This window comes from Thermobia domestica, chromosome 6 (assembly GCF_964235325.1).
Source record: "Thermobia domestica chromosome 6, izTheDome1.hap1.1, whole genome shotgun sequence".
NCBI classification, from domain to species: domain Eukaryota; kingdom Metazoa; phylum Arthropoda; class Insecta; order Zygentoma; family Lepismatidae; genus Thermobia; species Thermobia domestica.
In genome coordinates, this window is record NC_137459.1 from 184999893 (window position 1) to 185027888 (window position 27996).

General features: G+C 36.2%; 2 protein-coding genes across 4 annotated transcripts in view; one reads left to right on the top strand and one right to left on the bottom strand.

Annotated features, from left to right (window-relative positions):
• Positions 1-27996, bottom strand: part of LOC145687742 (uncharacterized) — a 356205-nt gene that overhangs the window by 117907 nt on the left and 210302 nt on the right. The window lies entirely within an intron of this gene.
• Positions 27082-27996, top strand: part of LOC145688356 (uncharacterized) — a 31194-nt gene continuing 30279 nt past the window's right edge. The window contains exon 1 of the mRNA XM_081762503.1: positions 27082-27513. Within this exon, the coding sequence (XP_081618629.1) occupies positions 27475-27513 (39 nt within the window). The 5' untranslated portion in view covers positions 27082-27474. The remainder of the gene's footprint in view (positions 27514-27996) is intronic.

Below are 27996 nucleotides of genomic sequence, written 5' to 3' on the forward strand. Positions count from 1 at the left end.
TGGGTATCGTCCTTCTCTTTCTCAAGAGACTTTATTGTAAGTGCAGGGAACTCCTTTGGGTCTGATACCGAGGGTCGAAGCTCAAGATCATCTTCTTGGTCACCAGATTTCGTAGAAATGACAGGTGGGGCTAATTTGTAGGATGTCATAGGAGTCACTTTTCCGAGTTCTGTCATGCGAGGAATTGACGGGGAAGTGGTCGGGATTACACTCGTTCCCCCCGGGGTTGAGGCCCCCGTTTCAGTACACAGTTCGCTACTGTGTGCGTAGAGCTCTGGCAGCGAAAACATGTAATCGGTTGTCCACTGTATGATACTCCTACTTTATAACCATGGACTAGAAGTCGGGATGGCACATGAGATGACAGTTTAATATGTACATGGCGAGTTCCAGTTTTAATACCAGTTGGATAAGGAGGGGCCCATTCCTAATCTTCTATTTTAATCACTGAACCATATGCACTAAGAGCCTCACTCAATAAGTTATTCGGTGCCTCGATAGGGAACTCAAACACACGAAGGAGGGTAGTCGGATCTGCGGCGGAAATAATTCGAATTAAACTCACTTCCTTATTTGAATGAGTGAATGGGACCTCACTAGGGGCCTGAGCTGCAAAGTCATCGTATTCGTGTTGCGTTATGAATTTTAGAAAAATACAAAAATTTTCACTATTTAACTGCATGGCACTGATGTGATCAAAAATACCTGGGAACATGGAGTTCATCCAATGGTAGATTTCCAGGGGAACTGGTCGAACTGCACGGAACTTCTTGTCAAATTCCAGTTTAAATTGAAGATCTTTTTTATATTCCATATTCACGTTTGCACTGGTACACCGACACTACGCCCAAACGGCAATAATTTAGAATACAGAGTGTAACTCCTAATTCAGTAGATTTGCCTTGATATAGAAATCAAAGCTATGAAATACACCTAACGTATATATGGTCCACGATACTATATGCTATAGTACATTGTGTAAGCACCAGAGCACCCGTGTTGTCTCGACGGCGGCTTGATGCGAACTCGACTCAACAATTTTGTATGCCTTTGCAGACCTTCTTTTGATTTTCGTGAAAGCAGTTTACTGTTCCATACTTGGTTTTGTTTATTCCGATACGACTATGAGTTCTCTGTGAATATTTGGACGTCACAGGTCTTGCAATCTATAAAAATGTTTCTAGAATAATTCACATTTGATTTTACGTCCTAATAACATACGTAAATTAAGTTGAATTCATGAAATGATTGAGGTCGGAGTGAGCGTAAATGTTTTCATAGTTAGGAGTCTGGATATGCAAACCGCTTAACGTGGGGATTTACTTCTGTGAAATTTGGTCCATCGCTGATCCACCGATGCTTTCGTCATGGGGTAGCTTAAGTTTCAGTTTGTTTACATTATAAGTTTTCTTTATATACATTTCACAAAACAAAACGTCCATATAAAATAACATAATAAACAGAAAATATGAATAAAAAGTACATTTGAGTGCACGGGCCACACATCACGTCTTCGCGGGCCAGCAGTTATATTAGGGATTTTGATTTTACCAATATCGAATAGACTGGATATAATGTTGAACTCGACAATCTGCAATTTATATCAATGGCGCGTGAAAGAATATAACTATAAAGAAATACCCAAAGAGATATTTAGAATCTAGTTTCACGTAACATTTAGCCTCGATGCTCAAACAGTGCGTTAAACATTACCATATCTAAATGCTGCAACATCCACTAATACTACTTCTATCAATCATTTCCAACAATCTACTTTGACAATTTAAATATGAATTCTCCTTATTATTGTTTCAACATAACACTTTCTATTTTAGTATGACCGAAACAAGTGTTTTACAATATTGAAATCCTAAAAGTATGCAATTTGCTGAAGTCACTTTCACACCAAATTTTTCCTCCCTTAATTAATAGCGATGTCTTACAATATTGGTTTCATTTCCCGGCGGTCCTGGGTTTGATTCCCGTTGGGTAATTAAAGGAAATTTTTATCATTTGTAATATTGATACTTTCAATGTAAGATTACATGGAAAATATTCAATTTCTCTCGGTCTTAGTGTTAAGACGATTTTCTTCAGTGCACTCCCAATAGAAAAGTGAACTACGAAACACGACTACAAGATGACGTTAGCTGTATCAACCTTGATTCGTACTGTCTGGGAAAGTAACGTGTTTAGCGAACAATTGATGAATACGTAAGGCATTTCGTTAGTATGGGTCAAACATGTGACTGATCAAACACAAATGTTATTGTTTCCCAGCAATTGACTATAAGTTTCTACTACTTCTTCTTCTTCTACTACTACTGTTAGAAATATTAACGTTTAAAGCATTTCATCATTTCAGATACGTTCCATATCAACAAAACTACTTGAAATTCAATCAAAACTTCATAAAATATAAAATATGTAGCCAAGTTTCGACTTTCCAATAATAATAATAATAATAATAATAATAATAATAATAATAATAATAATAATAATAATAATAATAATGGAATAACATAATTACAATACCAATTACGTAAACAATAACTTCCAATAAAGAAAAAAATAATTGCCACGATGGGATTTGAACAAAAGTCTCTGTCATACGAGTTTTATGCTTTACCACTGTGCTTCAATTTCCTCATACAAAGATAAGAAAATAAACTAGTAGTCACGGAAGATAAAAATAGAACTTTCTATACTACACGTGTTGATACAATTAAAAGAATGAGAATATAATGTCTGTCATCTTTTCTTCTTTCGAAATTAGAATTTAAGGTGAGCAAAATTAGTAATGAAATCGGGACCATCGTCAACCCTACTAATAGGACGAAAGAATGGATGCTATTTTCAAACTCGTTATTGTTTGTTTAGTAAAATTAATTGGCTACATTGGTCTTCAGAAAACCTTCCCTTTTTAGGCGAGACATACTAGTTCTTGCAGGTCTTTTTTTTTCAATCCGAAGAACGAAAACCGAGACAAACAGGCGTCCCGAAAGCGTTTTTCGGGACAGTTAATTCTTTCAATGAAAAACGGGATGTTTGGCAACTCAAGGATGGAAAGATATAATGCTTGGAAGTAGCACACACACACACACACACACACACACACACACACACATATATATATATATATATATATATATATATATATATATATATATATATATATATATATTTCTCTTTATAGCAAATACACTACAGATAGAAAATAGAAGAATGGACCTATAATAGATTTCTCGTCCCGCAGGAAAAGATATAATTCTGATTGATTGTTCATAGTTATTCGATTTTAATTTGAAAGGAAAATTAAAAACTAAAGGAGAGCAGTAGTAACCGATTCAACACTGACCTTTACTTATATGCCGAATATTTTGTTTATACTTTTAACCATTAGCGTCAGGAGCACATAAACTTTAGACTTCCGGGGGAACTGGGGTGTATGGAAAGTGCTACATGATTGAACCTCTATTGGGTCATAGTTGACCTAAGATACTTGAAATATTGGAGGGGGACGAAAACCGTTTTATAAATATTGGTGGAACATGTCCCCGGTGGGATTGACGTAGTGATGAGCTAATGCAAGACCAAGACCAAGACCAAGGTGGTCATGGTCTTGCTCTTGGTCTTGCACTGAAACCCTTGGTCTTGGTCTTGGTCTTGCTTGCAAGAGTCTTGCAAGTCTTACATTTAAGAAGTCTTATGCTTTTCATAGGTAAATTTTACTCTGAATATAAGGGATAATAAACTCTACAATACGCCAATAATAAGGGAAATACGGTATGTTTCTAAATGTAATATAGTTCACCTTTGTGTAGGTATGATGATAGTGTACAACATAAGTGATGGCCTTCATTTTTTTTAATGTACCCACGCTTCACTACTTATAAGATAAATCACAACGTTTCGTAATCTGTTTATATTTTTTAATAGATCCAACACTCCAATGGTTCCCAAACTGGGGAGGCTACCCCTAAGAGGCATGAAAGAAAATCAAGACGGCACAGATTATTGAAATACCATGAATTGCAAAATTATTTTTACACTCTAAAGGCGTCATATTGTTCTTTTCAACCACGATTAGCTAATGCTTGTATTAAACGAACTTCCAATTAAATATTGAGATTTTGTTTTACTGATTTCAATATGTACTCTATGGTGCAGAAAAATTGACATTACACAAAAGCGATAAAAAAATTCGAAACACGAGCATGGAGAAAAAAAGGAGAGAATTAGCTGTATTGAACGGAAAACGAATGAGAAGGTGTTAGAAATATTAGCAGTAGGGGAGAAAAGAAGAATTTTAGATAGTGTTAACAGAAGGAAGAGGAACTGGTTGGTATATTGGTAGAGGAGGAACTGTATTATGAGGGACTGGCTAGAGGGTAAGGAGGAAGGAAACAGAGGGAGAGAGCGAAGGAAACTGTATTTGAAGGAAGGTATTAAAACAGCAAATTGCTACGTCAAGACGAAGAGACTAGCCGAGGACCACCGTACGTCGAAGTTTCTCAGTTGCGGCAAGTAACCTGCCAATAATAGTAGAATAGCTATGATGATGATGATGATGATATGTTTAGCAATAGTGACCAAAAAGAGAGAGAGAGAGAATTAAAATAATTATTATTACAATCAAACCTCTTTATATTTTAGAATAATTTGAGTGAAAACTGAAAACGACTCAACTGTCTATGTCTTTTATGTAAACTCAATTTATATAAATACTGTTGACCTGTATTAGAAATACAAAATAACGGCATCAAACTCCAAGTTATTTGAAGTCTCACTTGTGAATATGAATTACTAGCATCAATAGCCCACTTCGTTGGGTTAACTAAAAAAAATAGTAATATATTTCGTTAGTCAATCACTTTTTACTATTACTAAAGCGCTCTCTGATATCGGTCATTTTCGATGATTTTTATATTTCCCTCCCCTTCTCGTCCCAAAGATACGGTGTTGAATTTTGATTTAAACGGCATCAGAAGTGTCACTGTTCGTCTCATAGACCCAGTAAACTATGGATTCGGCACTAATATCGATCATTTTCAATAGACTTATATATATATATATATATATCTCCTCCTCTCCCATGTTACGAGGCACGGCATCGGAAGTGTCATTGTTCATCTCAATGACCTTGAAAACCATGAGTTCGACATTGATAATGGTCATTTTTGATATTTTTAATATATATTCTGCCTGCCCCTCCCCAAAGTTGCAGTGCCGAATTTGCATTTAAAGAGATCGGAAGTATCACTGTTCACCTTAGCCAAGCCGAAAACTATGGATTCGACACTAATATTTGTTCATTTTTGATCATTATTATGTATCTCTCCCTCCGCCAAGCTACGGGGCTGAGTTTGGATTTAAACAGCTTTGGAAGTGTCAGTGTGTATCTCAGCGAACCCCAAATATATATCCCTCCCCTCCTACGCCCCTAGGTTCTACCATCAAAGTGAAACTCTAAAAAAAAACTTTCCAGTCCCGAACCTCATACATGTTAAAAATTTGATTGAGAACGGTTAGGTGGTTCAAGAGTTATTAAGTTACAAACTTAGTCACTTTTGTTTTTATTTATATTGATTTTTATACATCTCCCCGTCCTCCTTCACCCCCTATGTTCCTCCGTCAAAGTGAACTGACAAATAACATTCCAGGCTTGAATCCCATCTATGTTTAAAATTTGATCGAGATTGGTCGTTTGGTTCAAGAGTTAAGTTTTATTTTTATTTTTATAACTCCCCCTTCTCCCTTCCCCTAAGTTTTACCGACAAAATAAAATGATGAAAGTGGTCGGGTGGTTCAAGAGATTAGGAGTCACAAACATAGTCATCTTCAATTTTATAATATAGATTTATTGTTGTAGTATAATGTTATATCGCTCAATCCTCGATGTGCCGTATACCTAAGAAGGCTAAAAGTTATATTGATAAACAATCATTCAACATTTAAGCATCCGCCCATGAAATAAAACTTGCGTCACATGCACTAATTTTTTTTGTCAATGTTATGAAAATGTTATTTTGATATTAATTTTATGAGCGCACACTAAAAATTTCCAACGGATGCTTGAGTCTCGGAGCCAAGGCCATACCCATGTAGTCGACAGCTTGGTGTACGGAATTACCGATGTTCAATATTACATTTCTCTTTAGTTTTGGAAGAAGAACACCACTAATATACTTTGAATGAAATGAAGTATCTAGTTTAACGTCCCATGATTATGCACCAAGGCTAAGGGAGACGGTGATGATGAGAAATGACTGAAATGGTGGAATGAAGGAAGTAGGAGGAAACGGAAAAACGCCGAGAAAATCCACGGTGTTTGTCTACTAAAAAAGCTTACATGGCGCAAGATGATAGCTGTGTGGCTTGAAAACGAGCAATATCTACAGAAAACGCGAACAACCAATTCAGAAAACGACACACTGTAGCTATATTCTACAGGGGCAGATCGACTCACACGGATTGCATAAACTACTGGTACCACATTCACTCCTGCAGCATTTTTACTGAAACCAAGAAATCCATTCCCTTCTTTTTTACATTCTATAAAAAAATCAAGTAGTGCCGGTACTTGTGCAAGACTCTTGCGTAAGAGTCTTGGTTTTGCTCTTGGTCTTGCACCCTTTGGTTTTGGTCTTGGTCTTGTATCGGGATTCCTGGTCTTCGTCTTGCACCCCTTGGTCTTGGTCTTGGTCTTGCACGCAAGATTCTTGCAAAAATTGCAAGACCAAGACTCTTGCGCTCATCACTAGATTGACGCCCGTGCTAACCATAAACATAACGTTAATAAAATCATGTTACTACAAACACGATCAAAACAATTGGAAAATGCATGTTCTCGACCGCTACTGAGTATCTGTATTCTAGTCCCGGTATAGCAGTTGACATTTCTGTCGTTTCTGACCAACTTGTGCAAAAAATTGTTTCCTGTGCCAGCAGAAATAAGGTTTTAATTTGTCTATGTCTGAAATAACCTGTGCAAGTTTTTTTTTTTTTTTTTTTTTTTTTGTAGAGAAATTGTATATTAAAAATTTTAAATTAAGAATAAAGTGAAACATTACTTTTATGGCTTTTCAGGAAACATTATTTTATGCAGACGACAACTGGATGTTACTGAGATAGTCGCTATTTTCAGTCTTTAGAAGGAATGTGGTTTGTGTATTTATTTAAAGTATCACTTCAGTATAAGAGTGAGGGAAACCAAGAGAAACCTCTGTCCATATTGTTTGAGCATACCAGTACCTACGTTGTTCGTGCCATAACAGTTTCTATTGTAGCTAGTGAATCAAGGTGTTGAATAATATAGTAACAACTATGAAGCTTCTTTCTAGCCGAATTGCTACGCATGGCGCTTTCGGTGCGAGGAATTCCGGGTTCGAGTCCCGCTGGGAGCTCAAAATTTACGGTGTTCGTGAGTCAAATTGAGAAGTTACATGAATCGATACGTAGCGACTCTGGTCAAAGATATGGTAGTGAAAGCAGACCCACAGCTGCAGGAAGATCGTGGACCCCCCAAATTGTCTTTACCCCTTAATCTATATACTGTATCACTATGCTTATTAAAACAAAATACTAAACTCCTGCCACAAAACTACCTTGGGACCAAGGTCTGCCAGCAGATTACGTTAAAATTGGTAGTTACGTGGTCAGTGCAACAAGGAGTATGCTTTAGACCTTAATTCAGACAGCTTCTCAAGCTTCTCAATTGCCTTCACAATGCTCTGTGAACATTGAAATTTTTGAGTAGCCGAGAATCGAATCCGAGCCTACGCGTACCATTAGGGGCGGATTAAGGATTTTGGAGCCTGGAGCCGACTATTTCAAGGGAGCCCTAAATTACGAATAATCTTAAGGAACGTTCATTGTTAAGGAGATTTGGAAAACCTCCTAGATTTGCTCTAAGTAATGATAGAGATATTTCAAAGGAATTGTCACCACAAGCTAATAATTTGGTTTGTAATAGAGGCCCAAGATAGCTCACTCCCTCACAAAATAAGTATCGCAAAGACGCTGGCGGAAGAAGACTCAACTGTAGCGATACCGCGAGCGTAGCGAGCTGGAAAAAATAGCATGGGTCTGAAGCCTATAAGATAATAAATTTATTGCTATATTTTAGTATAAAAGACAGGTATTTTGGGCCCCCCTGAGCTTGGGGGCCCCGGTGCCTGCGCTCCATTGGCTCCGTCCTTAATCCTCTCCTGCGTACCATAGGCAGGCACTAACCATTCGGCTAAGCGGAAGATCATCACTATGATTACTATAGAGAAAAAAATATTTGGCACAATAATTTTTCTTTACGTGCCTCTAAACTTCTTTATGGTCACCCAAACTTTTGTGGCTGACTGTGGCCCTTGTTACAACTCACCCAAACAAAAACAAGGGTCTTAAGACGCGTATTATTATTATTATAGGGTAGTATAATATCTGTTTAATCAAAGTAATCTCCTGTCATATTCATTAATATAAATATTTCAGATAGTATGAAATGCTACAAGTTCTGATGTTTCCAAATTGAGTTTCCTTGGAAAGGGAGACAGGACATTGAACTTAGTTTCCAATTCTATACTTGACATTCGGCATCTGAGAGCTATCCCTTGCTTAAATTCCTCGGTCCTTAGCCTCCGGACTCCTAATTGAGGCCTGTCGGTGGAAGTGCAATAAAACTGAAAAATAGTAAAATATGTTTACCACGTCACAATGTATTGTCATTGGTTCTGCAAAAAAGGAAATCTAAGGCTGTTTAGTTCGTTGTTTGGTGTTCCAGTGTCAGGAAGTGTCCTGTGTTTGGCTAGGTGATCTCGTGGAAACTTCCTTTTTTTTTTTTCGTAGAGTAATCAAGATGAATGACTGCGGTGCAAAGAAACGAGACAAATTCAAGAGATTTAATAACGATTGGCTTTCGAATCCAGAGTTTAAGGGGTGGTTGCACTCTGTGCCGGGAATAAATACTAAAGCTAGGTGTAGAGCATGTAACGTTGAGATTGTGTGTTAGTACGGGACCCGAGGGGGGATGTGTGGGAAAAATTTTACCTGAGCTGATCGCTTTTGATTTGTGATCTTCAGGTGATCAGGATTTTTGTTTTGGCCCCTTTTTTATATAACGGTTTGACTTTGGCTTATTTTAACTTCTCAGGAAATGTGCCTGTCTGAAAGGACATATTAATGAGGTAGGACAAAGGTTCCGAGATATGGATGCTGCATTTCTTGATAATGGCCATTGGTATTTCATCCAGACCAGAAGACCATTTTGGTTTCTTAATATATTGGAAACTTATTTCTTTAGGAGTTCAACCGAACCAGATGTTCGGACTGGTTAGTTTGTATCGAGCTCCAGTTTTGTGTATGTGTTCGTTTTCTACATGTGCTGCTTTTGTGCTTTTTTCGTTTAATTTAACCTTTTTAGTGCATGAGCATCCCGGACGTTATACTTTTTCTACGATTCTTTTACTTTATTACCATTTTGCCTAACACGAGGGAATTTCGGGTTTCCGATCCGCGCCATTTTAGTCCTGCTCAGGCAGGGAGTTCTTGTGTTGACATAACCAGAGCAACAGCACATGACGTCACTAACCTGGAGCGCTTCATGCGCAGTGTATCCATAAGCAAGGCAGCTCTGTTGACAGAATTGCGGCTGAGGTAATATGCCAAGGTGGATTATAATTTAAGACATACCTGGAATTTGTTCATGTACTGGTGGACAATAAAAAAGTCATTATATTATTACAGCCGTTGTGTGAGTTGCGTTTTACATTCAGCAAACGAACAAGATTATACATAAACAATACACTGAATAATGCGTAAATAATTGCAGCTTGTCCTATCAAAGGCGGGAAGAGCGCCGGGATTTTTTAAATCTCATTTCGTGCTGCGCACTAATACATGTATCAAGATTGAAATTTCAGGTTTCCTCAGTTATATTCTATTTTGTAAGTGTACTGACATTCATGATATATCAATTTCTTTTAGCACCAAATGAACTCTTGTAGGTTTAGTAAGTGTTTTGGAGTGGCAGAAACGGGATTAAGAATATGTGGACATTTTTTAAATTACAATTTACAGAGGTAAAAGGTGTTAATTCAGAACAAAAGACAAATGTTTAAGGAATTAAGGCGCAGAACATATAAGTCATCTATGAACAAGCAATAAGATGTTGCTTTCATTTCTATGAAACTCTCCATAAGGGGCATTATTGCAGGGCTGCAAACTAATGCACAAGGGACTTCACATATAACTATTTCGTGAACTGTGACTATATATATGACTATTCTGACTATTCTGACTATATGACTATTCTGAACCTACTGTAACCTAACCCGAACTACTGTTACTCTTCTACTACTAGTAGTATATTATTATTACTACTACTACTCAACTACTACTACTACTGCCTTACTATACTACTACTACTACTACAACTACTACTAGCCTATTACTATACTAGTAAGCCCGTAACCAGCTACAAAAGTTTAGGGGGCCGTGAATATGTTAGGGGGGCCAAGTCATTAAAAATTATCTTATAGATATCTAAATTGTGTTCTTTGTATTAATAATAACATTTTGTATTGAAGTCTAGAGGGGCAACAAAAAGTTGAGCGGGGCCTGGCTTCCCTAGTCCCTCTGGTTTCGGCCTGGCTACTACTAAACTACTACCACTGCCTTACTACTACTATACTATCATTACTACTATTACTACTACGAAGTGTGCACCCATAAATGTATTTTTTTAATGTATTTTTTGAACAATTACGAGTATCTCTTGTAGCACTCCTGAATTTTAGACCTACCTGTTCCTGGTGGATTACTGGCACACGTCAACACATGTAGAGTCTAGAAGGCGTGATGCCACTATTTTCATCAAGATATGTGAGTTCCAAAGTAATATGAATTTGTCCCTGTATTCTTGATCTGAACTGCGGAAACTACACTATCCCAATTTAAGGATGCACATTAACACTGATGTAATAAAGTAATTATGCAGCCTGTACCTAAGCTACACGAGGTTTACGTTTACGCACGCACTGACTCAACTTTTGAAATATTTTGTTTTATTAGCTTATCGACGTCCACCATACCCTAGACGCCGCATAGACAACGTCGTACATAGTACCAACTATTCGCAAAATTAAAGTAGTCGAATCACTTATCGACAATTTTCGCATTTACTACTGCCTTAAAATGGGAAGGTCATTAAGTGACATGAATTCCCACCTATATCTGTGTTCTGTTGTGGGATTTCATGCACAACATTTAATGGATTTATCAAGAAATACTGAACCCACTGGTTCAGCACCCACATAATTGCATTCTTATGAACTGCACACTGAGAAAAATCCTTCTCCTACAGCGGTGTATTGTACAAATATACGAAATTCTCTTGCTTACTACAGAAATCAGTACGGAGCATACGTTATCCATATGCTACATACGCACTGTCCTTAGATGTTACATCATGCCATTGCAGGATGTCTGATACGTAACAGTTTTACGTATATCACATGCATATACCTATGTTACATTCTTCAGCTATACGTCCATTTGTATGTGAGATCATGACCGCCTATATTGTTTCATACGGAAACTATGTATAGATGGAACACTTATACGGAAAGTATTATTAAACATGCGTTTTCAGTTATACGTCTGAGGTACGTTAAGTCCAAACACTACAGGAATTACGCATGTAACCTACCTTTTTAAGTACGCTACCGACAATTTTTTTCTCAGTGTGCTTTGTAAACTAGCCATATGTCGGATTACGGGGAGAAAGCATTTTTGTTGAAAATCATTGCTGTTTTCTTAAACATTTGTGAGATTAATCTACATTAAGTTAAACATACCACTAACTAAGGAGTTTCAGACAGTATTGATGAGCTTGAATAGTCGCTAATGCTCTCGCCTTTGTTCCTGGGCTCGATTTCCGGCAGGGTCACTCGGTCGAAAAGGCGTAACAGCTTTTTCAGGCCAGCTATCCTAAATGAGGTTTTTCCTGGGATTTCCTGATTCACACCAGGTAAATTCCGGGATGGTATCTAATTTACAGGCCCCAGGCCGCTTATTTCCTTATCCGTTCCTTATATCCCTCCCTGTAACGTGATTGTGTGCTCGCCGAAGGTGCCATCCCCCCAACGTGACGTGCTTAAGGCCATAGATGCCGGTAATGGCCATGACTTGTATCAATAAATAAATAAATCAGTATTGACGAGCGAGCGCTAGCAAGCGAAGTCGGGTTAGAGCGCCGCAATGCACGTTGTATTCGTCAATTATAATTAATAGCAAATAGTAGTTGCAAAATTTTCCATTCCGCACACGGCATTTCCAGTCTACTCACTTCACAAATTACTCCCATATCAATATCAATTATCTTTCCGCAATTTGAACTCATTCCACCTATAAACATTCTGTTTTTTTTACTAAGTTTTGATCCCCCGTAATCCTAGAGAACCCGAGAAATATATTACATACTTCTTTCGAAAATTTTGCAAATTCAAACTCATAAAATAGGACAGCATCATCGTTTTCTACATACAGTAAACGTTATATAATTTTTAAAAATTAGTAGCACAGTCCTTTTTCACACGCAGTCATTCATTTTAATCATAAAATTACAGATTTTGTGTTTATGTATTCTATACCTGCATCCACTTATCCAGGGCCGTAACTTAGATTTTTTTCTTGGGAAGGGGGTAAGTATTAATAAGCGTATTTGGTGCTCCTAGAAAAAGTTGTATTTCTAATTCTTGGGCTTCCTATTTCCATCTTTCTCTTACTCTTTATGGGACCCCCGGAGCCTGTGGGCCCTCCGCACGGCAAGGTCTGCGGGGTCGTTATTTACACCTCTGGGCCCGTTCCATACGTGAGAAATTAATTAAGGGGACAATATTGACAAATATCACAGCCATACAAATAAACATTATTTCTAGGGCCCCTAATAGTAGACATTTTTTACTGAAATGGGTTCCACGACTCGTTTTTGTTTTATTTACCTTTTGCGTGTTCTTTGTTTATATAATATAGTGGACCTGTTCGATGTTTCGTTTATAATTTCATGTTCATATCATATATGGAGTAAGAAAATTTTGTCTTAAAATGGGCCCCTTCGAACGGCGGGGAGCTTCCTTGGGGAAGCAGTTGCCCCCTCCCTTCTCAAGTTACGGTCCTGTCACTTAACACATACCAAGCCGGTAGCCAACCCAAAAATGTAGAGGGAGCCCGATAGAAGTTTGAGGGTCCCGATCGAAACGTATTATAGTTAATCATCATATTATAGTTCACTTGCAAGCAAGGGTGGATAACTTAACGAAATGTGCAATATTTACATTTTGTTATCTGTTACGGTTACTATTTTGTAACCCATTTCTGCACCTAGTTAGTAACGTTATTAGTCAGTGTAACTTTTAAAATGGTACGCTCTGAATTATGTTACGCTGAGTAACGTTACTCAATGGAACATTCTGCATTTTGGTATTGTAGTTATGGTCACCAAGGGATTAGCGTTACTCGAAATACCCACGTAGGTCGTACCTGCTTGAGATTGTTAAGATAAAACTGGTTCCACTGAATACCAGTTCTCTCTCGAACCCAATGGGTTTTGTTCCTTGATTTTAGCGATATGAAACGTATTGAAATTCTGCAGAACATTTTTGTGTAAGTAGACATATTTTTGTTATGATGAGTACCATTTCTATGTTTCTCTTTTCTTTATCGGTTACCTTTTGTACCTGTATTTCATCTTCTTCAATTCTGATGGTCTTGGAGTTACGCTTGAGTAACGTTTAAACATCCTTGGCGACAGGGAGTCTAAGGTTGGCTTTAAAATAATCTCCATTATACTAGTAAATAAATTCCACGTTTTTCAGTCTGATTTCTTTTTCCTCATACTTAAGATTCAGTAAACACCTTAGGCCCCCCAGGCACATGTCCTTTGAGAATAGCATTACTTTGATTGCTCTGTATTTAAAAAGAAGAAAAAGAGAAATGATCAAAGAGTGAAGTTTTTAATGTAAGCTTATTGATAAGATTTTTACTTCTTGTGATGACACTGCCGATAGTTGAGTTGATTTGGAGTTTAACGTTTTTTTCGGCAGCGAGGCTTTATGAGACGGGACCTACTGATTAACATGGAATCGAAACCACATGTGCTCACGCCGGGAATCGAACCCGTTTCTTCCAGGCGAAAGGCGCGTACGCTAAGCGCTTAGGCATGAAGGAGCTCACTGCCGGTAGTCACCATATATGTTTATTTTACAACAGTCTTGCACTGACCAATGTGGTTGAAGCTCGAGCTCACTTCCCAACAAGGATCGAACCCGGAGCTACATACACCAAAGTTACACATATACTGGCCCCCAGGGAAGCAGGAAGGCCATTTCATTTGCTTGCAAGCAATTTAGTTTATAAATCAAATACATATCAGACATCAGTGGCGTAGCGGGAAACTCATCAAGGAGGACCAACACACAAGATTTGGTAGAAAGGATCTTCTGAGGGGGTGCACCAATAACTACCAGTAGGCCTACATTTGAATTGAATTGAATTTTTTTAAATGCCTTTAGCACCTGTGGTGTGAATGAGGAAATGCCCTGGAAATCCTAAGTATCTGTTCTCGGTGAATCCTTTTGTTGAACGTTTAGAAAATTGACTTAAACTATCGATTTTGCAAAACTTCCCTTTGATTTAAGCCCAAATCGAAACATGACAGAGGAAAATTTCGGAAAGTGTTGCTATTTTCACTTCTAGCTTCTCACTTTAGGTAGTGTATATTTACAAGGGAGGGGGTGCACGTGCACCTTTGCACCTTTAAACATATTTCTATTTTATCTTATTTTTGTAAAAAAAAAAAAAAAAAAAAAAAATCTGCCAGAGAAAGAAAATTGTCAAAGTGCTACCCATTCAGAAGACTATTTTCTTCTCATGTGAATGTTTTGACTTCTCGTGGCAATGTGGTAATCTACAGTTTATTTTGTCTCATTTTCTCCCTTTGATTTTTAATGTTCAATTTATTGTTTAAATGCTTATAAGTTAACTTGCAAGAAAGTGTCATAGTCGAAGGTTGTACTACTTGTAGAACTGATATTAAAAAGTAAATAAAAGAATTATCATGGAAACAAATTTTCCATGTTGTATTCAGAAAACAAACATAGGGTTCTTGCGGTTCTAAATTGCGGTTCTGAAATTAATATATCGCAGGCATTTGTGATATAGTAGCCAACATGTTGGTTCTCACCAGGTACATTCGTGAAGTGTCCCCTCGAGTCGAGATTCGTGTAAAATTGATTTAAATACAAAGTTCTCTGCTGTCTAATGTGTATTGTACTAAATTTAGCTGCCCATGCCGGTAATTGGCATATTTATGGGCCTTCATATATCCGGAATTCTATCATACACTAACATAACGCTCGGACACAAAATTTATTTTAGTTTCTTTAGATGTTACTCACTGGACATGAATATGGGCATATGAAAAACAAATTGGATCAAGTACTGCTTCTGACACATGTTACCCATCCCGGCCGCCATCTTAGATCCGCCATATTAGATTTTACTTTTGGTTTTTCAAATGGAAATAGGTGCAAGTGTTACATCGGACATTTACGTTTACATTCACTGGTGTAATATATTTTACCGTAGCTTGTACCATTTGGAAGGTATTACATGTTCATTCCCTCCAGCCACTTTGCGAATAGACATTGCAGGTTAATATTAGTTACGCTTACGTTTTTGATGTTGACAAATCAAAACAATTTCTAACTGGTAAACTCCTTAAAACAATCTTATTACATTTCCATGAGTGATTGTTATTACTTCCATGTTATACTATAATAAGGAAGTATTGTATTACTGTCAAAATGCCTAATGTAGATCCAGATACGGCCAAATTTGGGTAAAGACCTACCATTTCCGTATTGACATCTGTGTGTCTGCATGTATATAAGTTCAGAGAATATTTCATCAACGATAACACATAAAAGATTGCATATACACACGGGGCCCTGCACAACTTTCTATTTGGTTCAATATGAAGTGCTTGACATTTACAAGCTACGATAAAACTCAGTACACCAATGAAATTCCGAGAAAAGTTTACATTAATTTGATGTATCATTTGAACCTATTGCCATTTGAAAAACCGAAAGTTAAATCCAAGATGGCGGCCAAGGTGGGTAACATATGTCAGAGAAGGAGTACTTGATTCAATTTGTTCTGCATATGCCCATATTCATGTCCAGTGAAATCTAAAGAAACTAAAATCAACTTTGTGTCCGAGTGTTATAGTAGTGTATGATTGAATTCTGGATATATGAAGGCCCATAAATATGGAAATTACCGGTATGGGCCGCTTAAATTAGTACAATACACATTGGGCCACGGAGAACTTTGCATTTGAATCAATGTTACACGAATCCCGAGGGGACACTTCGCGAATGTACCTTGTCAGTCTCCGTACAACTTGGAATCGCTTAACATTAGTTTTACGGGAAGAAAAAACGACATCATTTGGAACAACTTTCCAGTTTCGATCATCTGTATTTCCTCCTTATTTATTCGGTGTAAGGACCTCAAACTTATTTTGTTGGATCTTGCTTATCGAAAGGTTTTTAAAACTGCCTTACTGCCCCCAAAGTCTGAAATTCAGGGTGGGGTGGGGGCGGATGCCCTCCTGCCCCATTGACGCCCCTATCTAGCGGCTGTCATATGAAACTATCCCACGGCCTTTAACGTGGTTTCAGTTATACTCATTGCGGACTCTTGACTGCGAAAATATTACGTTTGGAAATAAAATTCATTTGCTGAGCAAACCTGAACCTTATTGAAAATGGACTTGGATCCATAGTGCTCTGAACGCCTCAAATATTACTTTTCTTCAATGAATTATTGACTTAAAAAACAACCAATTACATAGGCTTGCAGAAAATATTCTAAAGTTAGCACAACATGAAGTGTGCTTCAAACTATCATTACTTTTCGAAAATTTATTATTTTAAGATAATTTTATTAGCATGAGTGTTCTGAAATAGTAATCAAATTTTTGCAATTAAAATTCACACCCGCCTCCATGAAACGCGATCTTAGCCCCTAAGAGCATAATTAGGAAATTTTCAGAAGCAGTAACTCCGAAAGACTTGTTTTAAGCCTAAAGTAACCGCACAAGCGTATTTCTGGTAAAGTTGTAGCCTTAAAACACGTAACATGACTCCATTTGTATTTGAAATTTTGAATTCCAATCAAAGATGGCAGCCATGATGCTTGATAGCACTATCTGATGTGTCAGACCACTTAAAAGTTTCACCTTTCTCCCTCAATCCGTTCTCAACACACAAAGGTGGTGAGGACTTTTGTTTCACCATGCATATTGATAGATTGTGTGAAATCTCCACAGTAGGTAGATTTTAAAATCTACCTAAAAGGCTAATTACAACCAAGAAAGTACTTATGAAAATCACTGGCAAGAGGGTGTAATAAAAAGGGGTTGGAATATGAAATAAGTTGAGAATTACTAATCTATACTGAAATATTCTGTACCCAGCACAGTGTTATAAATCAGGATAAAATAAATGAAAAGGTCGGTTGCTAGTAAAGAGCAAAAAGTCCTAAGAAATAAGTTATTACATGATTTTGAAACATGTTAAAAATCGTGTTTTAAACTGTTAAAAATGTTTAAAACGTGTTTTTTTCGTCTGTGTTTTAAATCATGTTTAAAACGTTTTGAACATCTTTTTTTTATGTTTAAACACATGTTTTGTTCTTTTTTTAAAAAAAATAAAACTATTTTTCCAACTCTTGTCTGGTGCTTAAGTAATATAAAACAAAACCATGTACCAAATTGGTCGCCAGGTTGGAATTTTCGATCGCCAGATCGCCAATGATGACTGAGTATTTCAGTTTGGCGATAGACATTTGCATAAATTATATCTTGCAAAAAAAAAAAAAAAAAAAAAAAAAAAAAACTATATGATCTTGTTGCTGGATTCAGACTTGAGGTTTCGTGGCGTGCCTGTAATATATAGCAAATCAATATATAGAAGTCATTACATATGCCGGCATGAAAAGGTAAGAAATATGGCGTTTGAAGCGAATAACTGACAATGTACAGGGCCAAATGAACACATTCTCACACCCAAAATTATATTTCAGCCCCTTCACCTCCCGTCAAACAAAATATATTCGTAGTTCTTTTGTTGTTGTGAAGGCGAACCTGTCCTTTGCCCTGTTGCTTTGTAAAATATAGCGATCTTTATTCTTTGGACAATGGGCTATCTGCGCACCATATTTCGATTATATTCAGCCAGTAGTTACGGAGAAATAAAATAGAACATATAAGGCAAGCCGAGCCGAGCCTATCGCCGGCCGAGCTCGGCCATCACATGTAGTGATCTTTATTTCTTAGATGATTGGGTATTTTCGCATCAAAATATACATTTCGTCTGTATTCTAATCTCTCTACTAAAATCGGAAGTGGTAGAAATCTACTACCTTTTGGGGTTTCAATATTAATTGTGAAAATAAAAATATTGCACTAAAGAAACCTACTTTGTTTTATGAACTTTTTTTTTTTACTTTGTTGAGTAGCCCTAACGTGTATTTCCTTTTGAAAAATGAAATAAGTCAAACTCGAGGTCATACGTAAACTAGTTTTACAAATGATTTACCAGTAGAGCACAAATTATTTACCACTCTGCTCATTCAGTACTGTCTAAGCTTGACTAAGTCAAACGGAGTAGCGCGTCTGAACAAAGGATTATGAATTAGGGAAACTAATATATAACAGTGCCGTATACTGGTTTCATGGCTTGGGCTACCACTAACCTTTATGACACCTGTACATTATTATTATTATTATTATTATTATTATTATTATTATTATTATTATTATTATTAATAATAATAATAATAATAATAATAATAATAATAATAATAATAATAATAATAATAATAGCTCTTCTTCTTTGGAGTAATGAGCAGTTGCTAGTCGGGAGTAGTTTCTCTTTAGTAACACCTATGCTCTTCCTGCTGGTCTAAAAACCTAGAGCCCGCTCCTTTGATGGACGTGGTCCCGGGACGATTTTTGCTGGAAAAGGTTGAAGGCATTATGATGGTTTAGATCCTACCTTAGACTGTTGGTCTGCATCTCCTGTAGCCTCAGTGCTACACCGGAAGGATGTCAGTGTAGCTCTGGGAACACTGCTTTCGAACAAACAAGCAAATATTAATAATAATAATAATAATAATAATAATAATAATAATAATAATAATAAAGATGAAGAAGAAAAAGAAATGAAATGAAATTTTTCAGTTTTACCTCACACGATTATATTGGTTAGGCTAAAGGAGACGATGATGATGGTGAGAAATGAATGAAATGGTGGAATGAAGAAGTGGGAGGAAACGGGAGAACCCCGAGAAGACCCACGTACACGACCACAAAGTTCACTTGGCGTGAGCGAAAATCGAACCACAGACCCCATGCACTAGAAGTGAACGCTCTGCAACTGAACCACCGCGGCCTCTTATAAGAGAAAGAGTACAGATGAAGTGTAAAATCAAATTTTTGTGCTATGTCAATCATTTCCATGTCGAACAAATACAGTTTTATTGAGAAAGTGTACAAATATATATAGAGTTAGGATGTTTTGAGTGGGCCAGACCTGTTGGACCCCGTTAGTGTGTCACTGTGTGCCAGTTATAAAGAACGCTGAAATAGGCGATTAGCAACAAAGGAGCCCAGTCTACAAGAGCTAAGATGTCCGACGCAGTTCCCAAATACTCCCAAAATGCGTTGTCATTCTTGTATAACTTCATGTTACCTTCGCCCACGCCCAAAAGTGAATGCTGTATCACTGGGGCGGCGGTAATTTCGTCACCGGAAACTTTGTCACCGGAAATTTCGTCACGGCAATTTCGTCACCGGTAATTTCGTCACCAAAATATTGCCATATAGGTAATTTCGTCACCGAAAATTTTGTCACGATAATTTCATCACAGGTTTCTTTTAGAGCATAATAGAAGTACAAAGAATGAACTCGAAAAAGTTTTTGAAGTTTTGAAGCTTTCCTTAATCTTCAACTGAAGCAAAACTATGCAGCATAAATAAAGAAGTACATATTTTAGATATCGTATTTGAAATAAGAGAAAAAAAAGGTTTCCGGTAATTCTATTACAGAAATATTATCATATAGGAAATTTTGTCACGGTTATTTTTCGCCCTTCTTGAACTAAATAGAGGGAAAGCAAATGACCAAAACAGCTTACGTTATTTTAATCAAACTTGGAAAACAATTCGGTTGGTGTTGAACTCTGCAAAATTGAAGTTCCGGGTACTCGACGTAGGAGCAAGCGCCAGTAGGAGAAAATAGTGCCAGTTTCAGAAAATGTTAAAAGCACAGGCAACATGGTGAACATATCACTATTTACAAGTATTAAGTTTCGCCAATATCAAAATTTCAGAACAGAAAATAGCAAACAAATATGGGTACATATCCAATCCGTTAATTTTCCTGCAAAGTAGACGAAAATTTGCATCGTTGTTGTACCGTTCTCTGACCTCAAACTCTTGGACCTTCCTCCATGTTAACTAAGTCATGTGAAAAGAGTGATCATTTTTAGGAGCTATTGAAGGAAGAATATTATACTTCAACTCTGAGTAAACATTGGCAAATTGTTATTGGATATATGTGAAGAAAACAAATTTATATAAATTAAGATAAACGTATAAGTATTTCTGGAAGTTCCTTTAAATATAGCCTTATGGAGCTATTGAGAAGTGAAACATGCATGGTGGACGACAACTTTTCAATGACTCCTTAAAAAAAAAAAAAAAGTACCACGTACGTATATATTACTTGAAGTGAGACTTAATTTACTAGGTGTACGCCCTAATGCAGAGCAAGACACAGAATTCATATGAAGAACTGTTTCGTGCGGTGGTGCATCAGTGCAGTGAATTAAGTGAATATCCGACCCCTGTAACTGTGATTATGGATTTCGAGATAGCGGAAATGCAGGCTCTAAAAGCAACTTTTGGAAATTCAACTCGTGTACAACATTGCTTGTTTTCACCTGACTCACTCAACGTGGAGAAAGGTCCAAGAGATTGGATTCCCAGAATGGTACATATTTTATCGTTAGTATGTACACTCATGTCCAAAATTATTGTCGCATGTCTATAAATATGTTGTTTTAGAAATATAATTTGATAACGAAATTGCCCGGTACTTCTTATAATGTTTGTATGTGTATAATCGGCAAAGACATGTATGTGGCAAATTTCATGTCAAAGGAGCAGTAAATAATAATAATAAAACGAAAATAAAACTTTCTTCTCCATTTAGCAAGATTTTGTTTTATTCATTCTAATTTTCGTATTTATAATCCTTTCCCTATGAAATTTACCACAAATATACATTTCCCGATCATACAAATAGTATCAATATTAAAAGTGCCCTGAAAAATATTTATCAAATTATATTCTTACAAGAAGACAGTAATAGATATGCGACAATCATTTTGGACATGTGTGTACGTATATACAAGTTCAAATGAGTTGGACGTATTCTACCTTTTCTCGCACTGTCATTGAAAGACAAACTTCATATCTTATTTTATCGTTGTAATGTACATATAAAAGAAGCTACATCTGAATTAGTAATATTGATCTATTTTCGGATTTAGCTGCAAAATATCGCCGTGGGACCTACTTAACGTAACATAAGTCATATATAAGATCCCACGGCGCGAGCTGGGATTGAACCAGGGACCCCAAGCACCGGAGGTGAACGCTCTACCACTGAGCCACCGCGCTCCCATTGTTTGTATGTAATATGATGGAAACTAGTTATAGTTGCTTCAAAGGGATAATAGCAATATGCAGAAATATTTGAGTATCATTATAACCGATAACTAAAAAAGTAAATAATAATGGAGATTGTAAATAACTGTCTTCCTAATTAGCGGTACTAACAGACAATTCACAGTAACCAGTATCGCTATGACCGAATTCAATTTTAATTAATCTAAGAAAATTTTTCTATAAGATCAAATTATCTGTTTTATTTAAAAAAAAATAGAAATAGGGTTTAATAATTATACAAAATATTTTACAGAAAATTTATTTAAAAAGTGAAGAAAGTGTAAAATACATAAATACAATTAAGGTTGTTTCTTAAGTATTAAACAACACAATCTAAAAGTTATATTCTTAAAATTTGATTCCAACCGAAATAAATTCTAAAATTGGAATGACGACGTCTATCTACCTCAATAAAATAAATTAATTTTATAATAGTCTGCTCAGTACAAATCGAGTATTTAAAACACACACATACATACATACACCGGACATATGTTAAAGAAGATAGGCTTGTCATCATATTATTCATATATATATATATAATTAAGATAACTTTTTAAGCATTAAATAACACAATTTATCAAAACAAATTATATTTTCCAATAGTATATCCAAAACAAATAATAAATATATATAAAAAAAACAGACACACCTAGTCACCAGACTTTATATTCATAGATATAGGACAATCAGCATAATGTAATACATAAATATTTATAATTAAAAGTTAGTACCAATTAAAACAAAATAGATTCAAAAATTAATTAAATGATTATAAAAATGGCTAGTCAAAACAGAAAATAAGTCGACTCTTACTAGCCAAACACTGACATTTACAAGACTTCTTACGAGTTTGTTTCATACTGAATTATCTGCACATACTAATACTGAATATACAAATGCAGTTAAGTTTACATTTATTTAGTATTAAACAATACATAATCTACAAATAATCAAGTATAAAACTTACTATTACTTAAAATTATATACATTCAGGAATTAAAAGAGTACTTGTTAAATACAGTAATTTAGTATTAGAGACTTACTATATAATAACATTTGAGTTGTTTTTGTTATGTTTTATCAGCGATTTACATTTAACATGAAATAAATAAGTATATAAACTCTTCAAGCATATTGCTCAAATAAAAAAAAGTTTCTCATTCAAAGGTAGAAAAAGGGTAAGTAAAAAATTACAATTTTAATATTAGTATTTCACAGTTTTACTTCAGAATAACAAAATATGTAACTTTTACAAGCAACAATTACCCTAGCCAGTGGTGTCCCCCTTTTGTCCATGACGCACCCCCCCCCCAATTGTCTACCCGTAGGTGTTCTTCCATGAAAAAAAAAATCTTTTCGATTAATTTTTACACTCCCTCAAACATATTTATACAGATTTTTTTAACCCCCCAAATAAAATCCTAAAAAAAAAAAAAAAAAAAAATGGGCAAAGATAGGCTCGGAGGACGGCATGACGTCATGCAACCCCCTTCCTTTTCAGAAAAAAAATGAAATGAAATCTTTGAGTTTTACGTCCCACGGTTATGCCGGTTAGGCTAAAGGAGACGGTGATGATGAGTAATGAATGAAATGGTGGAATGAAGAAAGTGGGAGGAAACGGGAGCATCCCGAGAAACCCCCCACACGCGGTGTTTGTGCACTACAAAGTTCACTTGGCGGGGGCTGGGATCGAACCCGGGATCCCAAGCACCAGGGGTGAACGCTCTATCACTGAGCCACCGCGGCCCCCCTTCCTTTTCAGATCCACTACCCATACACTGAGAAAAATTCGTTCTCCGGACAGCGGTATATTGCACAAATATACGGAATCCACTTGCTTACTACAGAAATCAGTAGGGAATAAACGTTATCCGTATGCTACATAGGCCCTGCCCTTAGATGTTACATCATGTCGTTGCACGATGAGGGATATCTAATAGTCTTCCTTATAATATACATATATGTATGTTACCTTCGTCAACTATATGTTATATACGTCCATTTGCATGTGAGATCCTGATAGCCTATATTGTTTCATACGGAAAGTACGTACAGATGGAATTGGAATACTTATGCAGAAAGTATTATAAAACATGCGTTTTCAGTTATACGTTTGCTGTACGTTAAGTCCAAAAACTACAGGATAATACAAATGTAACATACAATTTTACGTATCACTCATTTTTTCTCGCTGTAGTTGTAACGGAAATTATCGAGAAAAATGTTTTTTAAGTTCAGGGGGAAGAGGGTTGAATTCACCGCTCATTCTTGAGTGATTTTAATTCCAAGCACTGGGGATTATGGAAAGAGTGAAAAAAAAAAGCATTATATTGTATCAAAACCGAAGGAATTATAGAAAATTTACCATTGAACTCTAAAAGAAATGCACGGGGGCTAGGAGGGTAAACCCACTAATTTATTTCTTATTGGTTTTAACTCAGAGCAGAGGGAATAAAAATCGGGAAGCCTCAAATAAAAGTACGCCAAATTACCCCAAAATCGAATACTTTCTAACGAAAATTATCGTTGACCATACATACATTTTTTAAAAAATTTATGGAGAAAGGTGAACTTAAACTTTTATTCTTGGCAGATTTTAACCTAAAATTGAGGGATATACAAGATGTCATAAAGAAAATATAGTATATACCAACTTTTGTCATAAAAATATTTTACATAGTTTAAATTGAAATATTGTTTTCCATGTACATGTGTAAACTTGCAACATGGGATTGAATTTACTCCCCCTTCCCCCCGCAGTATACTTTATGAATTTTAACTCTAAACAATAGCATTATTGCTGCAAGTGAAAGGAAGACACATAGCACGTAACCAGATTCCGCTAGTCTACCGTAGTCTTAACTTAGGAAGTTTTCCCATTGTCTCAAGATGCTGCGGGTAACACTTTAGCTCCTACTGAGAATTGAAACCAGGAGCTACGTGGGGTCTACTGAATTCAGATTCCCCGCCCTCACTAAACTTCGTAGGTTGACGAATGTTTGTGAACTTTCTTAACACAAGTATATTTGTTTCATATCGAAATGAATGATATGGCCTAAAAATTGTATTTTATATCTCTAGCACTATCATTTTTTCTGAGAAATAGGAGGCACTAATTGACAATTACTTAGTCTTTTCAGATGTTGAATAACACAGGTTAAATACTACAATATACGTATAAGACCCCCAAAAATCTTTGGATCCAGAAAATAATAATAATAATAATAATAATAATAATAATAATAATAATAATAATAATAATAATAATAATAATAATAATAATAATAATAATTGGACGCGTGCCTGTTGTGCTCTAAACATTCATTTAATTATGTAACAATATTTCAAATACAGCCTCTAAGGCCAATTTACAACAGAATATTTTAACATCAATAGTGGAAAAAGGAAAGAAGAAAATCAGGCAGGATTTATGCTTAAAGATAACATCCCGACATTCACCTTGTGGAACCGCGAAAAAACTGGTGTAACTAGTCAGGGTAGCAAGCCACAAGCTTTGCACCTAGGATCTCCCTTTTGCGAAGGAAGAACGCTAACCACTAGCCTACGCTCGTTAGAAATAATAATAATAATAATAATAATAATAATAATAATAATAATAATAATAATAATAATAATCATAATAATAATAATAATATCTTTACTCAATATAGTGAACCAATTGGGGATCTGCCGGGATTAAGAATCAGCAAACTCCGCTGAAATACCCCGTGGCCATGCATCACACAATTTTCTAGCTATTTTGTGGGTTGTATAGAACTGGAAAGTTTTGTTTTAGTAGTAATAATAATAATAATAATAATAATATGATTTTCACAGGCTTGCGCCCCCATTCATGGAGCAGGTTTGACATCAAATAATCCTACTCTTGTGGACAGCGAAGAGCGCTATGAAAACAAAGCAAGATGAAGAATGAAAGACATTGTCTATTTTTCCCTCCCCTTTGCCACTTTTGGCTCACTCTATGCTTCCCCCTGACCCTGCTGCCCCTTCCACGGTTCCACCTGCCTTGTGACTGACTTTCCCCTGTGATATTCACAGAAATCGATCAAGTTCCTTTTTCTCCTTACTGCTTTAGATTTGCAATAACAACATATGAAAGTGAAATTCCTTTCTGCTTCACCACCTGAAGAACGAAGTTCAATGTGACCCTCTGAAGAACAATACAATTGAAACCATGGCCAAGGAACTCTCCAAAGATCTGATAAGATCTGTAACTGATGAACACAATACCTTTACCAAACCTATCTGATCAACTGTGTTACTCATGTGGCAAATAGTCTTTGTAACGAAATAGCTTCTGTTCCGCACATTTTCGTTCCATTAGATACCCGCATAGGAAAGAATCTCATTCTGGTGGTACGAAAGCTGGATTTTTTGCCCAGAGGAGTTATAAAGCATACCAGAAACAGATTTGTTCCTTCAATTAGTTACGGTACAATAACGTTACATGCTCGAATAACGTTACGGTGTCGTAACAAAAATTGGTGGTATACCTTGTACCTACCTACATTAAATAACCAATAATTTTGTTACAGAGAGCTATTTTCGTTACGTTACAGTTACGTTAAGTTATCCACCCCTGCTTGCAAGCTTACCGTGAAAATTTTAGGGGTCCAGTAAAAACTTAGAGGGGGCCCGCTCCTCTGGATACGGGACTGTCACATACTAATATGATGTAAGCCTATCGTTAATTTTTGTCATATATTGTGGATCTCCAAATTTTTGGTGGCAACAAATCTTTCGCGGAGTACATCATCAAATTTCGCGTGTGGAGATACTCCGCCTTATGCAGAGTCGTTTTGACATATGATTAGGATCATACTAAAAGCCTGACTACAGCAGGAAACATATGTTAGTCGAACTTATTAGTATAGCACTAATCAAACGTCAGAACGACTCTGCATAAGGCCCACTATGTTTTCATACAAGTATACAAATATTTTTTAAGTATATTATTTCATTAATAGATAATCATTTTTAACATAGTTTCTTTACCGGTCTGTTATTCTAGTATAAAATTAATGGGCCTTATGCAGAGTCGTTTTGAAGCGTGATTAGTGCCATACTATAGAATTCGACTAACATAACTCTCCTGCAGTAGTATGACGCTAATCATATTTCAAAAAGAGGCAGAATAAGTTGACACGAAATTAGTTGCAAACACTGCTCAACTTATTATCACATTTAGTGACGTTATTTTGTGTGGTGCTCTGGTTTTGTCAACCTAAAGGTCTCCCACTCAGGCATGGCCACGTTTTTTATTCTGTGTAAACTATTCTCTGATCAATTTTCACAGTGTTTAACAATATTCAGTGTACTAGAGGACATGGCCACTCCGACCGCTTAGTACCTTAGTAATACTCTTTTCCAACTACACAAAACGAGACAATTTAATTCTTTCTTGGCGGGAAATTTTGCAAGCGATCGGGAAATTTAAGATCTTTGGGCGGGAAGTCTGAATGTGACAACACTGAATCAAAGGTTATGGACCACTGGTTGACCTGTTCTTAGAGAATGAAAACATTGAGAGGGAAAAACGTTAACTGAAATTAATTTCCTTATTTCGTAAACATAACTGGAACAACGGTTGCAGCATGTTTCGTCCATTTATGTTAATGCCTCAACTAATGCAGGTATGTAAATATATTTCAACCCAAATATGTAATATTTACTTTATTAGTCAACGATGTTATTTGTTCCTCAAGTACTGTGCATAATATTTTGTTCTAAGTAAAGCGAGAAGTCTCAAATTGTTTCTGTCTTCCTTAACGCACCACAAAAACCGAATAACACAGCACAAGAAGTATGGCATGAACACTGCTTTTAGGTTTCTTAGAAGTGTCATAGTGTAGAATTCACCCTTGTACTTGGAAATAGTGGGAGGTTTAGACATTCTTATATAAATATAGACTTAGTAAATGGTTAAATTCTTGTTTAACTCGATGAAAAAGAAATGGTTAATGAGAAGTCAGTTACAAAGTTTGTTTACATGGCAAGTCTTGTCCAGGGATTAACAAATATTTAAGATGTTTAGCTATGCTATGCAAATGTTACCTTTACCTACTAATGTTAAGCACCTTAAGCTAAAGGAAGCGAATAAGAAGTAAAAGCTAATA